At 49.1% G+C, this 15,456-nt stretch overlaps 1 protein-coding gene across 2 annotated transcripts in view; it reads left to right on the top strand.

Annotated features, from left to right (window-relative positions):
• The window catches only part of LOC106574938 (interleukin-1 receptor accessory protein-like 1-B), a 332,683-nt gene that overhangs the window by 273,151 nt on the left and 44,076 nt on the right, over nucleotides 1-15,456 (top strand). For both annotated transcript variants that reach the window (XM_045697956.1, XM_045697955.1), the window contains exon 8: nucleotides 8,903-9,048. In XM_045697956.1, the coding sequence (XP_045553912.1) occupies nucleotides 8,903-9,048 (146 nt within the window). The remainder of the gene's footprint in view (nucleotides 1-8,902; nucleotides 9,049-15,456) is intronic.

Raw genomic sequence — 15,456 nt, 5'->3', positions numbered from 1 at the left:
TTACGAGCTAGTCCCATGTGTTAATCATTATGCGCGTGTGTTATTTATTCGAGGTACTTCTCGCTCTTTTGTTTGGGTTTCAACCCTGTGTTTTGTATAGTGTTTGTTTGGTCTTCGTCCCCGTGCCTTTACACGCCATGCCGTAATTTGGGGTATAATAAAAAAACGTATTACGCATTCCTGCGCCTGTCTCCCGAATCTCTTCATACCAACGTAACAAAAGTTAGATTTCTAAGAAAATGTACTTCCTTCCCAAGTTTTTTTCTTCTGGGATGCTGTATATACAACTAGGCTACACTGCATTGGATAGGCGTTCCCAATGACTGTGCTGTGTACGGTGGTACTTCAGGAGGCGAGTCAATTTGTCCCAAAAAAATGCAATATCTGTGCAAGCGGACTAGGCCTAGTCATATCCTGTTCAGCTTGAGAGGGAGAGCGGGAAGATGAAGAGCTTGCTATTACTATAGTTCATTAGAATGGAAACAATAGGTTTCGTTGCCCGTAATGAAGCTATTTATCAAAGTTATTGACCTCAAAAAAAGCCAAATTCGAGTAATTTACATAAACTACTGTTCAAAACTTTGGGGTCACTTAGAAATGTCCTTGTTTTTGAAAGAAACACACATTTTTTGTCTATTAATATAACATGAAATTGATCAGGAATACAATTTAGACATTGTTAATGTTGTAAATTACTATTGTAGCTGGAAACGGCAGATTTTTTATGGAAAATCTACATAGGCGTACAGAGGCCCATTATCAGCAACCATCACTCCTGTGTTTCAATGGCACGTTGTGTTAGCTAATCCAAGTTTATAATTTTAAAAGGCTAATTGATCATTAGAAAACCCTTTTGCAATTATGTTAGCACAGCTGAAAATGGTTGTTCTGATTAAAGAAGCAATAAAACTGGCCTTCTTTAGACTAGTTGTGTATCTGGAGCATCAGCATTTGTGGGTTCGATTACAGGCTCAAAATGGCCAGAAACAAAGTCCTTTCTTCTGAGACTCGTCAGTCTATTCTTATTCTGAAAAATGAAGGTTATTCCATGCGAGAAATTGCCAAGAAACTGAAGATAACGTACAACGCTGTGAACTACTCCCTTCACAGAAAAGCGCAAACTGGCTCTAACCAGAATAGAAAGAGGAGTGGGAGGCACCGGTGCACCGTAAACTAGTGATGCGGATGGCCATAAGCTAGTGATGCGCAGGTCAGCTGTTTGTTCACCCCCACCCACCTGCAATTGATGATAACCCATCCGCAACCGCCTGACTATTTGTGATAAAGTGAACATCTGAGGCCCGCTCCCAACTCTAACCCGCAAATATCGAAAATGCGCTGTACAGTTCTCTTTTTTCCTCTTGAAAATGTATTGAGCAATTACGCTTCTCGTGAGAATGAATATAATCACATAATTCCCAAACCTTAAAGTTAATGCCTAAACTTAACCTTAAACACTTCGGAATTTGATGTTTGGAACAGTTCAAAATTTGACATTTGAGAAACATGGATGAACGTCTAATTCTGATTTGAGAATGTGAGAGCTTGTTGGATTTTCTCCAGGTATCCCTCATTATAAATACATTAGTCCTTTACTGGAGCTCTGCCAGAGTGCTAGGGATGTGGGTTAGGGTTATGATGCAGGTTAGGGTTATGATGTGGGTTAGGGTTAAGATGTGGGTTAGGGTTATGATGCAGGTTAGGGTTATGATGCAGGTTAGCGTTATGATGTGGGTTAGGGGTATGGTGTGGGTTAGGGTTATGATGCAGGTTAGGGTTATGATGTGGGTTAGGGCTATGATGCGGGTTGGGGTTATGATGTGGGTTAGGGTTATGGTGTGGGTTAGGGTTATGATGCAGGTTAGGGTTATGATGTGGTTTAGGGTTATGATGCAGGTTAGGGTTATGATGTGGGTTAGGGTTATGATGTGAGTTAGGGTTATGATGTGGGTTAGGGTTATGATGCGGTTTGGGGTTATGATGTGGGTTAGGGTTATGATGTGGGTTGAGGTTATGATGCAGGTTAGGGTTATGATGTGGGTTAGGGGTATGGTGTGGGTTAGGTTTATGATGTGGGTTAGGGTTATGATGTGGGTTAGGGTTATGGTGCGGGTTAGGGTTATGGTGTGGGTTAAGGTTATGGTGTGGGTTAGGGTTATGATGTGGGTTAGGGTTATGATGCGGGTTAGGGTTATGATGTGGGTTAGGGGTATGGTGTGGGTTAGGGTTATGATGTGTGTTAGGGGTATGGTGTGGGTTAGAGTTATGATGTGGGTTAGGGGTATGGTGCGGGTTAGAGTTATGATGTGTGTTAGGGTTATGATGTGGGTTAGGGTTATGATGCGGGTTAGGGTTATGATGTGGGTTAGGGGTATGGTGTGGTTTAGAGTTATGATGTGGGTTAGGGTTATGATGTGGGTTAGGGGTATGGTGTGGGTTAGAGTTATGATGTGGGTTAGGGTTATGATGTGGGTTAGGGTTATGGTGTGGGTTAGGGTTATGATGTGGGTTAGAGTTATGATGTGTGTTAGGGTTATGATGTGGGTTAGGGTTATGATGCGGGTTAGGGTTATGATGTGGGTTAGGGGTATGGTGTGGGTTAGGTTTATGATGTGGGTTAGGGTTATGATGTGAGTTAGGGTTATGGTGTGGGTTAGGGTTATGATGCGGGTTATGGTTATGATGTGGGTTAGGGGTATGGTGTGGGTTAGGTTTATGATGTGGGTTAGGTTTATGATGTGGGTTAGGGTTATGGTGTGAGTTAGGGTTATGGTGTGGGTTAGGGTTATGATGTGAGTTAGGGTTATGGTGTGGGTTAGGGTTATGATGTGGGTTAGGGTTATGGTGTGGGTTAGGGTTATGATGTGAGTTAGGGTTATGATGTGGGTTAGGGTTATGATGTGGGTTAGGGGTATGGTGTGGGTTAGGTTTATGATGTGGGTTAGGGTTATGGTGTGGGTTAGGGTTATGATGTGAGTTAGGGTTATGATGTGGGTTAGGGTTATGATGTGGGTTAGGGTTATGATGTGAGTTAGGGTTATGATGTGGGCACGTGTACTATATGTTGTCTCCATATTCATTATCCCACTGGAAATCCACAATTTCATCCGCTATTGGCTTTGAAATGGAAATTAATCTATAAGAAGAGTGTTCTCTGTAGAGAATCCGGTAATATGAGAGATGGGGCATTTGGCACAATGTTTCACGACAGAGATATTTTACATACACATTACATTAAAGATAATTAAAGACTGCTTCCTAGTCTTCAAGAGATGTGGTCTCCGTCTACAGTGGGTCTGAAGAGCCCTTGCAACACATGGAAGGAGACCCTGTGGGAAGGCAACCAAGTGATGTAACACCCCTAATCTTGGATGACATTGCCGTAACCTCTCTCTCACCTTCAAACTTTAATACAGTATTGTATCAGAGTCTCAGGAGGAATTCAGAGGATTCTTGTCAAGCACACACACACACACACACACACACACACACACACACACACACACACACACACACACACACACACACACACTGAGATGGCTCTCTAGCGTAATCGTCTCTATACTACGCTGATATGTAAAGGAGCATCAAACGAGGGGGGGCGGTCCCTAGGGACCTGTCAATCACAGGGATTGGAGAGCTCTCACGGTTGATCCAACCAACCTCCTCCTCCTCCTCCTCCACTCACATGCTGCTCTCTCTCTCTCTCTCTCTCTCTCTCCTCTCCTCTCCTCTCCTCTCCTCTCCTCTCCTCTCCTCTCCTCTCCTCTCCTCTCCTCTCCTCTCCTCTCTCCCCCATTATGCCTCTCATTAAGGCTTGATATATATATACTGGCACATCAGTGGGGGATTTGTCAGACCTTCTCAGCCTCATCAAACATCGTGTGTGTGTGTGTGTTGGGGGCCTACAATGTTTCCGCTCTCCTCTCTGGTGTTGTGTGATCACACTGGCTTCTCACTGCAGAGAACATCAAGGACCCCGCACCCTTTCATCTAGCCTCACTCCTTCAGCTTCACACACACACACACACACACACACACACACACAGACAGACAGACAGACAGACAGACAGACAGACAGACAGACAGACAGACAGACAGACAGACAGACAGACAGACAGACAGACAGACAGACAGACAGACAGACAGACAGACAGACAGACAGACAGACAGACAGACAGACAGACAGACAGACACACACTCACACACACACAGAGATACACACACACACACTCACACACACACACACACAGAGATACACACACACACTCACACACACACACACACAGAGATACACACACACACAGAGATACACACACACACAGAGATACACACACACACAGAGATACACACACACACTCACACACACACACACACACACACACACACACACACACACACACACACACACACACAGAGATACACACAGACACACACACACACACACAGATACACACACACACACACACACAGAGATACACACAGACACACACACACACACACACACACACACACACACACACACACACACACACACACACACACACACACACACACACACACACACACACACACACACACACACACACACACACACGACCTAGCATTGACAGATATCACCCAGAATAGTCATCTCTAATAGTGCAGGAAGACATTTAAAGCTAACGGAGACAGATCTGACCCATGATGATTCCCAATGGTTTTCTACAGCCATTAAATCCATGTAGCGACACACATGGCCATGCAGGCCTCTTTAAAAAGCCATCAGTGGAGATCCATCCTTCAGCCTCACAGTCCCCTGTCGCTGCCTGGCTGACCAAACTATGGAGAGGGATGGAGAGGGATGGAGAGGGATGGAGGAGGATGGAGAGGGATGGAGAGGGATAGAGAGGGATATAGAGTGATGGAGGAGGATGGAGAGGGATATAGAGGGATGGAGGGGGATATAGAGGGATGGAGGAGGATGGAGAAGGATGGAGAGGGATGGAGGGGGATGGAGGAGGATGGAGAGGGATGGAGAGGGATAGAGAGGGATAGAGAGGGATGGAGGAGGATGGAGAGGGATGGAGGGGGATGGAGGAGGATGGAGAGGGATAGAGAGGGATGGAGGAGGATGGAGAGGGCAGTAGAGGGATGGAGAGGGCAGTAGAGGGATGGAGAGGGATGGAGGAGGATGGAGAGGGATGGAGGATGAGGATGGAGAGGGATATAGAGGGATGGAGGAGGATGGAGAGGGATGGAGGAGGATGGAGAGGGATGGAGGAGGATGGAGAGGGATGGAGGAGGATGGAGAGGGATGGAGAAGTACAGAGAGGGATAGAGGAGGATAAGAGGGCTGGAAAGGGATAGAGGAGGATAAGAGGGCTGGAGAGGGATGGAGGACTGGAGAGGGATGGAGGAGGATAAGAGGGCTGGAGAGGGATGGAGAAGTATAGAGAGGGATGGAGGAGGATAAGAGGGCTGGAGAGGGATGGAGGAGGATAAGAGGGATGGAGGAGGATGGAGAGGGATGGAGAGGGATGGAGGAGGATAAGAGGGATGGAGGAGGATGGAGAGGGATGGAGAAGTATAGAGATGGATAGAGGAGGATAAGAAGACTGGAAAGGGATGGAGGAGGATGGAGAGGGATGGAGGAGGATGGAGAGGGATGGAGGAGGATGGAGAGGGATGGAGGAGGATGGAGAGGGATGGAGGAGGATAAGAGGGCTGGAAAGGGATAGAGGAGGATAAGAGGGCTGGAGAGGGATGGAGGACTGGAGAGGGATGGAGGAGGATAAGAGGGCTGGAAAGGGATAGAGGAGGATAAGAGGGCTGGAGAGGGATGGAGGACTGGAGAGGGATGGAGGAGGATAAGAGGGCTGGAGAGGGATGGAGAAGTATAGAGAGGGATGGAGGAGGATAAGAGGGCTGGAGAGGGATGGAGGAGGATAAGAGGGATGGAGGAGGATGGAGAGGGATGGAGAAGTATAGAGATGGATAGAGGAGGATAAGAAGACTGGAAAGGGATGGAGGAGGATGGAGAGGGATGGAGGAGGATGGAGAGGGATGGAGGAGGATGGAGAGGGATGGAGGAGGATGGAGAGGGATGGAGGAGGATGGAGAGAGATGGAGGAGGATGGAGAGGGATGGAGGAGGATGGAGAGGGATGGAGGAGGAGGATGTTGTCTGTAGTTGCATTCCTTTCTTTGTTTGCTGAAATCCATCCCTTTTCAATAAACAGGAATCAAATACCACCACCGAATGTTTACTTGTTGAGATTCAATTGGCACATGTGCATTTGTGCTGAATTGCCATCTTAGAGCAACAACAATGAGCAAACAGTCTGTGGTTATATTTGATTAACGTTTATTGAAAAAGTATGGATTCCAGCAAACAGAAAGGAACGCAACTACAGAGGACAAACATAGGTACAAGGTGGCCGTTTAATAATTCAAATGTTTTGAAGTATTGATCTTGGGAGAATCAATGTAGTCGGCGCTAGATTCCACAAAGCCTGGTCTGGGCTCCATGCCGTTGGGGAAGTTCATGAGAAACCTCCTTCATCATGGAGAGGGATTTAGTCGTCTATCACCCCGGTAACTCCCCATCATCAAATGATTATGTTCTCTTGTTTGTGAGTTACTGTACAGTGATCCCACTTTACAGACAGGGAGGACAAGATGGCCATGATGATCAAATGATTACAGATGCTTCAACTCTCTCAAGAGAGGACTGAAGTCATTTAACCTCTAGGCTGTATAGACCGTGTGTCTTAATATCCGGTCTGAAGAAGAACGAGATCATTAGAACAGTAGGGACGGAGGACTGCATTATAAGAGATATCACCGTCTCTGTATGACATATCAATTGGAGACCAGACCACTCCATGATGTCATTTTATCCTCTCATCTAATGGTATACCAGAAGGACTGCTCTGTATTACCGCTCTCACACACATAACACCTCTGGGTTATATGACGGACTGAAACGGGTGACATCTCCACGTCAGTCTCTGTATCTAGTCTACTATATAGTCTGTTGAACGTCTCCACGTCAGTCTCTGTATGTAGTCTACTATATAGTCTGTTGAACGTCTAGACGTCAGTCTCTGTATCTAGTCTCCTATATAGTCTGTTGAACGTCTCCACGTCAGTCTCTGTATGTAGTCCACTATATAGTCTGTTGAACGTCTCCACGTCAGTCTCTGTATCTAGTCTCCTATATAGTCTGTTGAACGTCTCCACGTCAGTCTCTGTATGTAGTCTACTATATAGTCTGTTGAACGTCTAGACGTCAGTCTCTGTATCTAGTCTCCTATATAGTCTGTTGAACGTCTCCACGTCAGTCTCTGTATGTAGTCTACTATATAGTCTGTTGAACGTCTCCACGTCAGTCTCTGTATCTAGTCTACTATATAGTCTGTTGAACGTCTCCACGTCAGTCTCTGTATGTAGTCTACTATATAGTCTGTTGAACGTCTCCACGTCAGCCTCTGTATCTAGTCTACTATATAGTCTGTTGAACATCATTGTCCCTTCTCTGTGTCTCCCCAACAACCTCCTCCCGCCCTCCTCCTCCACTCCTACCTCCTCTCCACTTCCTCCAACGCCTCCTGCCACCTCCTCCTCCCACCTCCTCCTCTCCCCTCCTCCATCTCCACCTCCTCTCCACTTCCTCCCCCTCCTCCCACCAACCTCCTCCCCCTCCTCACCTCCTCCTCCCCCCTTCCTCCACCTCTTCCTTTCCCCCCTCCTGACCGCCTCCTCTCCCCTCCTCCACCTCCTCTCCACTTTCTACCCCTCCTCCTCCTTCCTCTACCCCCCCCCTCCTCCTCTCCTACTCCAACAGGTCTTGCCACCTTATCTCCTTCATGGAGCCTCAGTTAGAAGCAGTTGGGTGTTGGAAGGCTAAGAGCATTACCACAACTGTAATTACTAGATTCCCCATGTCAGTTTGCCTTTCACTTCCACCATCTGTACTGCACTCTGTAATTGACCTGATGTACTTCCCCCATCCTTCTCCGACATGCTGAAGAGGAGAAATGTGATTGATTGTTATGAACCACATTCAAGTGTCCCCAAGCGAGAGGAGAACAACAGCAAGCGACATTCGTACAGTTGTCTTTTCGCATTATTAGGCTGTGTCATAAAAGAGACAGAATGGCGGCCGATATCTGTAAACGCTAAAGAATAGAGATCATTATTTTTCCATTTGTTCCGTCTGCTCTGTGTGTGCCTAGCAGGAGAGATTCATTTACTTTTTAACTCATATTGTTTTTCTCTGCCGTTCCTCCGTTTCCATAGCAGCATGCCGCTATAAAAAGCTACTTTTTCAACCTCATTATTTAGCTAGTTATCTTACAACACTGTGCGAGCTGAAACAATGGTGTTGACTTTCAATGAAATTACCGTAAAGTCTGTAGAAATTATGACTGACCACTTCAAGTGTTTAATGTATGCTGTCTTTGTGGTATTACGGTCATCCATGGTTTGTAAAGTGTACCATCACTTGTGGTGATGCTTTTACTGCTATTCTGTCCACAATCTGTATCAAGGCCAATTCATGTCAAGTCACATCTCCAGTGAAATTAGCATCCTCGCTAATCTGCCCCCCAAGGCAGCCCTCCTGGGTAATCAAGTCACAGTGAGGGGGATAATGCTTGGTAATTGTCAATCAATCACAGACAGAATCCTCACAGACTTTCTCTTCTCTGTTCTCCCTCCTCTCTTCTCCCTTCTCTCTTCTCCTCTCATCTTCTCTCTTCTCTTCTCCTCCCCTCTTCTCTATGTTCTCCTCTCCTCTCCTCTCTTCTTCTCTCCTCTCCTCTTCTCTCTTCTCCTCCCCTCTTCTCTATGTTCTCCTCTCCTCTCTTCTTCTCTCCTCTCCTCTTCTCTCTTCTCCTCTTCCCTTTTCTTCTCTGCAGGCTGATCCGGGAGCACCTGGGAGAGCAGGAGGTGTCTATCACCCTGACCATTGACTCGGTGGAGGAGGCTGATCTGGGGAACTACTCCTGCTTCGTGGAGAATGGCAACGGCAGACGGCAGGCCAACATCCAGCTCACAAAGAGAAGTAGGACACACACACACACACACACACAACAGCAGTCTACTGAGAGTTGGTTTGGAGAAGATATTGCCAAAGAAAGCTGAGTTTTCACTTAAAACCATAATTATCTAAAGGTTATTCTGTCTGTTTCATTATTTAGATACCCGCTTAATGTCACATCAACGTCAAACATTGAAATGTGTTTTCAGGGCTGGAGACCGACAGATAGACAGCTGTTATCTAGATGCCAATTCAGAGAAAGAGCAGAGGGACAGGGTTTATCTCTGTCTGTTTTTCTAGACACGTTGCATCCCTTCAAATCTTTGTGGTCAGAGCCCATTGGCTGACTAATGTCTACCAGAGCAGGGCCTGGACTCAATGCATCTCCATCCATCACCATGGTGACAGCATTAGCCTCATTCCAGAGCACGGCCCAATCTCACACCACAACACAAGATATCTACCATACAGGGCCTGATCCCCCCCAACACCACAACAAAGCTATCCACCAGACAGGCCCTGATCCCAGAACACCACAACACAAGCTATCCACCAGACAGGCCCTGATCCCAGAACACCACAACACAAGCTATCCACCAGACAGGCCCTGATCCCAGAACACCACAACACAAGCTATCCACCAGACAGGCCCTGATCCCAGAACACCACAACACAAGCTATCCACCAGACAGGCCCTGATCCCAGAACACCACAACACAAGCTATCCACCAGACAGGCCCTGATCCCAGAACACCACAACACAAGCTATCCACCAGACAGGCCCTGATCCCAGAACACCACAACACAAGCTATCCACCAGACAGGCCCTGATTCCAGAACACCACAACACAAGCTATCTACCAGACAGGCCCTGATCCCAGAACACCACAACACAAGCTATCTACCAGACAGGCCCTGATCCCAGAACACCACAACACAAGCTATCCACCAGACAGGCCCTGATCCCAGAACACCACAACACAAGCTATCTACCAGACAGGTCCTGATCCCAGAACACCACAACAAAGCTATCTACCAGACAGGCCCTGATCCCAGAACACCACAACAAAGCTATCTACCAGACAGGGCCTGATCCCCCAACACCACAACACAAGCTATCTACCAGACAGGCCCTGATCCCCCAACACCACAACAAAGCTATCTACCAGACAGGCCCTGATCCCAGAACACCACAACACAAGCTATCCACCAGACAGGCCCTGATCCCAGAACACCACAACACAAGCTATCCACCAGACAGGCCCTGATCCCAGAACACCACAACACAAGCTATCCACCAGACAGGCCCTGATCCCAGAACACCACAACACAAGCTATCCACCAGACAGGCCCTGATCCCAGAACACCACAACACAAGCTATCCACCAGACAGGCCCTGATTCCAGAACACCACAACACAAGCTATCTACCAGACAGGCCCTGATCCCAGAACACCACAACACAAGCTATCTACCAGACAGGCCCTGATCCCAGAACACCACAACACAAGCTATCCACCAGACAGGCCCTGATCCCAGAACACCACAACACAAGCTATCTACCAGACAGGTCCTGATCCCAGAACACCACAACAAAGCTATCTACCAGACAGGCCCTGATCCCAGAACACCACAACAAAGCTATCTACCAGACAGGGCCTGATCCCCCAACACCACAACACAAGCTATCTACCAGACAGGCCCTGATCCCCCAACACCACAACAAAGCTATCTACCAGACAGGCCCTGATCCCCCAACACCACAACAAAGCTATCTACCAGACAGGCCCTGATCCCCCAACACCACAACACAAGCTATCTACCAGACAGGGCCTGATCCCCCAACACCACAACAAAGCTATCTACCAGACAGGCCCTGATCCCCCAACACCACAACAAAGCTATCTACCAGACAGGCCCTGATCCCCCAACACCACAACACAAGCTATCTACCAGACAGGGCCTGATCCCCCCCAACACCACAACAAAGCTATCCACCAGACAGGCCCTGATCCCAGAACACCACAACACAAGCTATCCACCAGACAGGCCCTGATCCCAGAACACCACAACACAAGCTATCTACCAGACAGGCCCTGATCCCAGAACACCACAACACAAGCTATCCACCAGACAGGCCCTGATCCCAGAACACCACAACACAAGCTATCCACCAGACAGGCCCTGATCCCAGAACACCACAACACAAGCTATCTACCAGACAGGCCCTGATCCCAGAACACCACAACACAAGCTATCTACCAGACAGGCCCTGATCCCAGAACACCACAACACAAGCTATCTACCAGACAGGCCCTGATCCCAGAACACCACAACACAAGCTATCCACCAGACAGGCCCTGATCCCCCAACACCACAACACAAGCTATCTACCAGACAGGGCCTGATCCCCCAACACCACAACACAAGCTATCTACCAGACAGGCCCTGATCCCAGAACACCACAACAAAGCTATCTACCAGACAGGGCCTGATCCCCCAACACCACAACACAAGCTATCTACCAGACAGGCCCTGATCCCCCAACACCACAACAAAGCTATCTACCAGACAGGCCCTGATCCCCCAACACCACAACAAAGCTATCTACCAGACAGGCCCTGATCCCCCAACACCACAACACAAGCTATCTACCAGACAGGGCCTGATCCCCCAACACCAGAACAAAGCTATCTACCAGACAGGCCCTGATCCCCCAACACCACAACAAAGCTATCTACCAGACAGGGCCTGATCCCCCAACACCACAACACAAGCTATCTACCAGACAGGCCCTGATCCCCCAACACCACAACACAAGCTATCTACCAGACAGGGCCTGATCCCCCAACACCACAACACAAGCTATCTACCAGACAGGGCCTGATCCCCCAGCACCACAACAAAGCTATCTACCAGACAGGGCCTGATCCCCCAACACCACAACACAAGCTATCTACCAGACAGGCCCTGATCCCAGAACACCACAACACAAGATATCTACCAGACAGGCCCTGATCCCAGAACACCACAACACAAGCTATCTACCAGACAGGCCCTGATCCCAGAACACCACAACACAAGCTATCTACCAGACAGGCCCTGATCCCAGAACACCACAACACAAGATATCTACCAGACAGAGCCTGATCCCCCAACACCACAACACAAGCTATCTACCAGACAGGGCCTGATCCCCCAACACCACAACAAAGCTATCTACCAGACAGGGCCTGATCCCCCAACACCACAACACAAGCCATCTACCAGACAGGCCCTGATCCCCCAACACCACAACACAAGCTATCTACCAGACAGGTCCTGATCCCCCAGCACCACAACACAAGCCATCCACCAGACAGCCAACATGATAAAGGGTGATGTCACAAGCCGTCCACTAGACAGCCAACAAATAAAGGGTGATGTCATCAGAACCATCTAGCTCTGCGTTATAACCCCTGGTCCAGACACAACCTTCAACAACGTACCACCTCCCCACCCCCTCCATCCTCTACCTCCTCTTCCCTCTACCACCTCACTCCCTCATCCTCTACCTCCTCTTCCCTCATCCTCTACCTCGTCTTCCCTCATCCTCTACCTCCTCTTCCCTCATCATCTACCTCCTCTCCCCTCTTCCTTCACCTCCCCACCCCCTCCATCCTCTACCTCCTCTTCCCTCTACCACCTCACCCCCTCATCCTCTACCTCCTCTTCCCTCATCCTCTACCTCCTCTTCCCTCATCCTCTACCTCCTCTTCCATCATCCTCTACCTCCTCTTCCCTCATCCTCTACCTCCTCTTCCCTCATCCTCTACCTCCCCACCCCCTCATCCTCTACCTCCTCTTCCCTCATCCTCTACCTCCACTTGCCTCATCCTCTACCTCCTCTTCCCTCTACCACCTCACCCCCTCATCCTCTACCTCCTCTTCCCTCATCATCTACCTCCTCTTCCCTCATCCTCTACCTCCACTTGCCTCATCCTCTACCTCCACTTCCCTCTTCCTCCACCTCCCCACCCCCTCAACCTCTACCTCCTCTTCCCTCTTCCTCCTCCTCCTCACCCCCTCAACCTCTACCTCCTCTTCCCTCTTCCTCCACCTCCCCACCCCCTCAGCCTCTACCTCCTCTTCCCTCTACCTCCCCACCCCCTCATCCTCTACCTCCTCTTCCCTCTTCCTCCACCTCCCCACCCCCTCAGCCTCTACCTCTTCTTCCCTCTACCTCCCCACCCCCTCATCCTCTACCTCCTCTTCTCTCTTCCTCCACCTCCCCACCCCCTCAGCCTCTACCTCCTCTTCCCTTTACCTCCCCACCCCCTCATCCTCAACCTCCTCTTCCCTCTTCCTCCACCTCCCCACCCCCTCATCATCTACCTCCTCTTCCCTCATCATCTACCTCCTCTTGCCTCATCCTCTACCTCCTCTTCCCTCTACCACCTCACCCCCTCATCCTCTACCTCCTCTTCCCTCATCCTCTACCTCGTCTTCCCTCATCCTCTACCTCCACTTGCCTCATCCTCCACCTCCACTTCCCTCTTCCTCCACCTCCACTTCCCTCTTCCTCCACCTCCCCACCCCCTCAGCCTCTACCTCCTCTTCCCTCTTCCTCCACCTCCCCACCCCCTCAGCCTCTACCTCCTCTTCCCTCTACCTCCCCACCCCCTCATCCTCTACCTCCTCTTCCCTCTTCCTCCACCTCCCCACCCCCTCTAAACCAACTGTTCGTCCTCCAGCTGAGGCCTCCTTCCCTCTCTTCTCTTCCTTCCTCTCCTTCTCTCCTCCTCTCTCCCCTCCATCTCCTGGTTGAATCAAAGATCTTGTCCCCGTGTATCAGGTGTCAGAGATTACACTAAAGAGGTCCATTCTTCTCTGCCTGGCGCCCACAGCCCACATCCTGACGCTCTCCACCCAGAGATTAAGACAGATGATCTCCCGGCGGTCGGGGACTGTGCCTCACTTACACAGCGATAGATTTGACAGAGCTACTGGGCACCTCTCCATTCATCTTGTTTCCCCCCCACCTCCTCCTCACAGGGCTAGTGTGTTTGGAGGCACGGCTGCCATCGGGATTTGTCGCTGACATGTGGGTTGTGGGTGTGGTGTGGCGGGTCTGGAGGGAGCGGAGGTGTGGTGGTGTGGAGGGTGTGGAGGTTGTTGAAGGTGTGGAGGTTGTGGAGGTCTGGAGGATGTTGAAGGTGTGGAGGGTGTTGAGTGGTGGAGGGTGTGGAGGATGTTGAAGGTGTGGAGGGTGTGGAGGTGTGGAGCGTGTTGGCTGCCCTGTGCTGCGTCTCCAGGGGAGAGAGGCGGAGGACGATGGATTGATTTCATCATTAGGAGGACAAAGGGTACCTTATTTGCCTGCTGGGTACTGGATGAAAGTATCCATTATAATAGGTGATTTCACTGGGGAGCCTTCTCTGTGGGACTAGTTCAAGTAAATCCTTCAGATTTAGGAATGATTTGAGCTCCATGGTCCTTCTATTGAAGGGCCTGAGTTGTAGACCTCTGAATCACTGTTGAATAGAGCCGAAAGTCAATGTAGTATAAAACAAGCCATGTAGAGGTCCAAGGTTGTTGTCACTATTGACTTTATGACCCTGCCAGAAAACAACCACAACAACAAGGAAGCCATTTTTGCCACTCTGAATAAAGATTAAGCAGCCAGTGTCAAATCGACAACAAATGTTGTCAAACCTGACAAATCTCTCAATAAAACCCATGGATTAAAATGATGGAAATAGCAGCCTTTCTATCCATCCGTCGTCGTTGTCTCAAGGTCGCGAGCCTCGGTGGTGCATCAAAACACACTGAAACAATGTCCATTAAAGCCAAGGTCCGCTGGCTTGTTTTCTTCCTCCCTGCCCCGAGTGCTCCTCTCCTCTCCTGGCTCGGGCTCTCTGTAATTTTCTGTCACATTTCATGCACCCGTTGCCACAATTTAGCACCTCAAACAGAGTAAATTATTCTCACCTTGTACAGCCGATGCTGATAAATCAGTGAGGGCCAGTGTCATCCTCCAGGCCAAACTGAATGCACCGACACCGACCGAGGCTGAACGGCTGCCATTAATAAGTTATTAGAGCAGCAATGCCAGAGGATGTAATAAAGAAAACAATTAGAGAGAGAGAGAGAGAGAGAGAGAGAGAGAGAGAGAGAGAGAGAGAGAGAGAGAGAGAGAGAGAGAGAGAGAGAGAGAGAGGCACCAAGTGCTTACATTAGAGGAGCAAGGACGATTTACAATCAGCTCCATCTAGCCACAAGGCACAGCACATCAATTGGCCCAGCAGCATAATAAAAAAATAAGTAGGATAAAAGCCCAGCATAACAACTTGGTCTGATTCTTTATCTGCAGCGACCACGCCACATGAAAGAGACCGTTCATAGACGGTGTATATGTTTACATAAAGATGATTTGACACAGAGAGACAGACTG

Source organism: Salmo salar, chromosome ssa16 (genome assembly GCF_905237065.1).
Source record: "Salmo salar chromosome ssa16, Ssal_v3.1, whole genome shotgun sequence".
NCBI lineage: Eukaryota > Metazoa > Chordata > Actinopteri > Salmoniformes > Salmonidae > Salmo > Salmo salar.
Note: the sequence above shows the minus strand (reverse complement) of the source record. Positions and strands in the feature narration are given on the sequence as shown.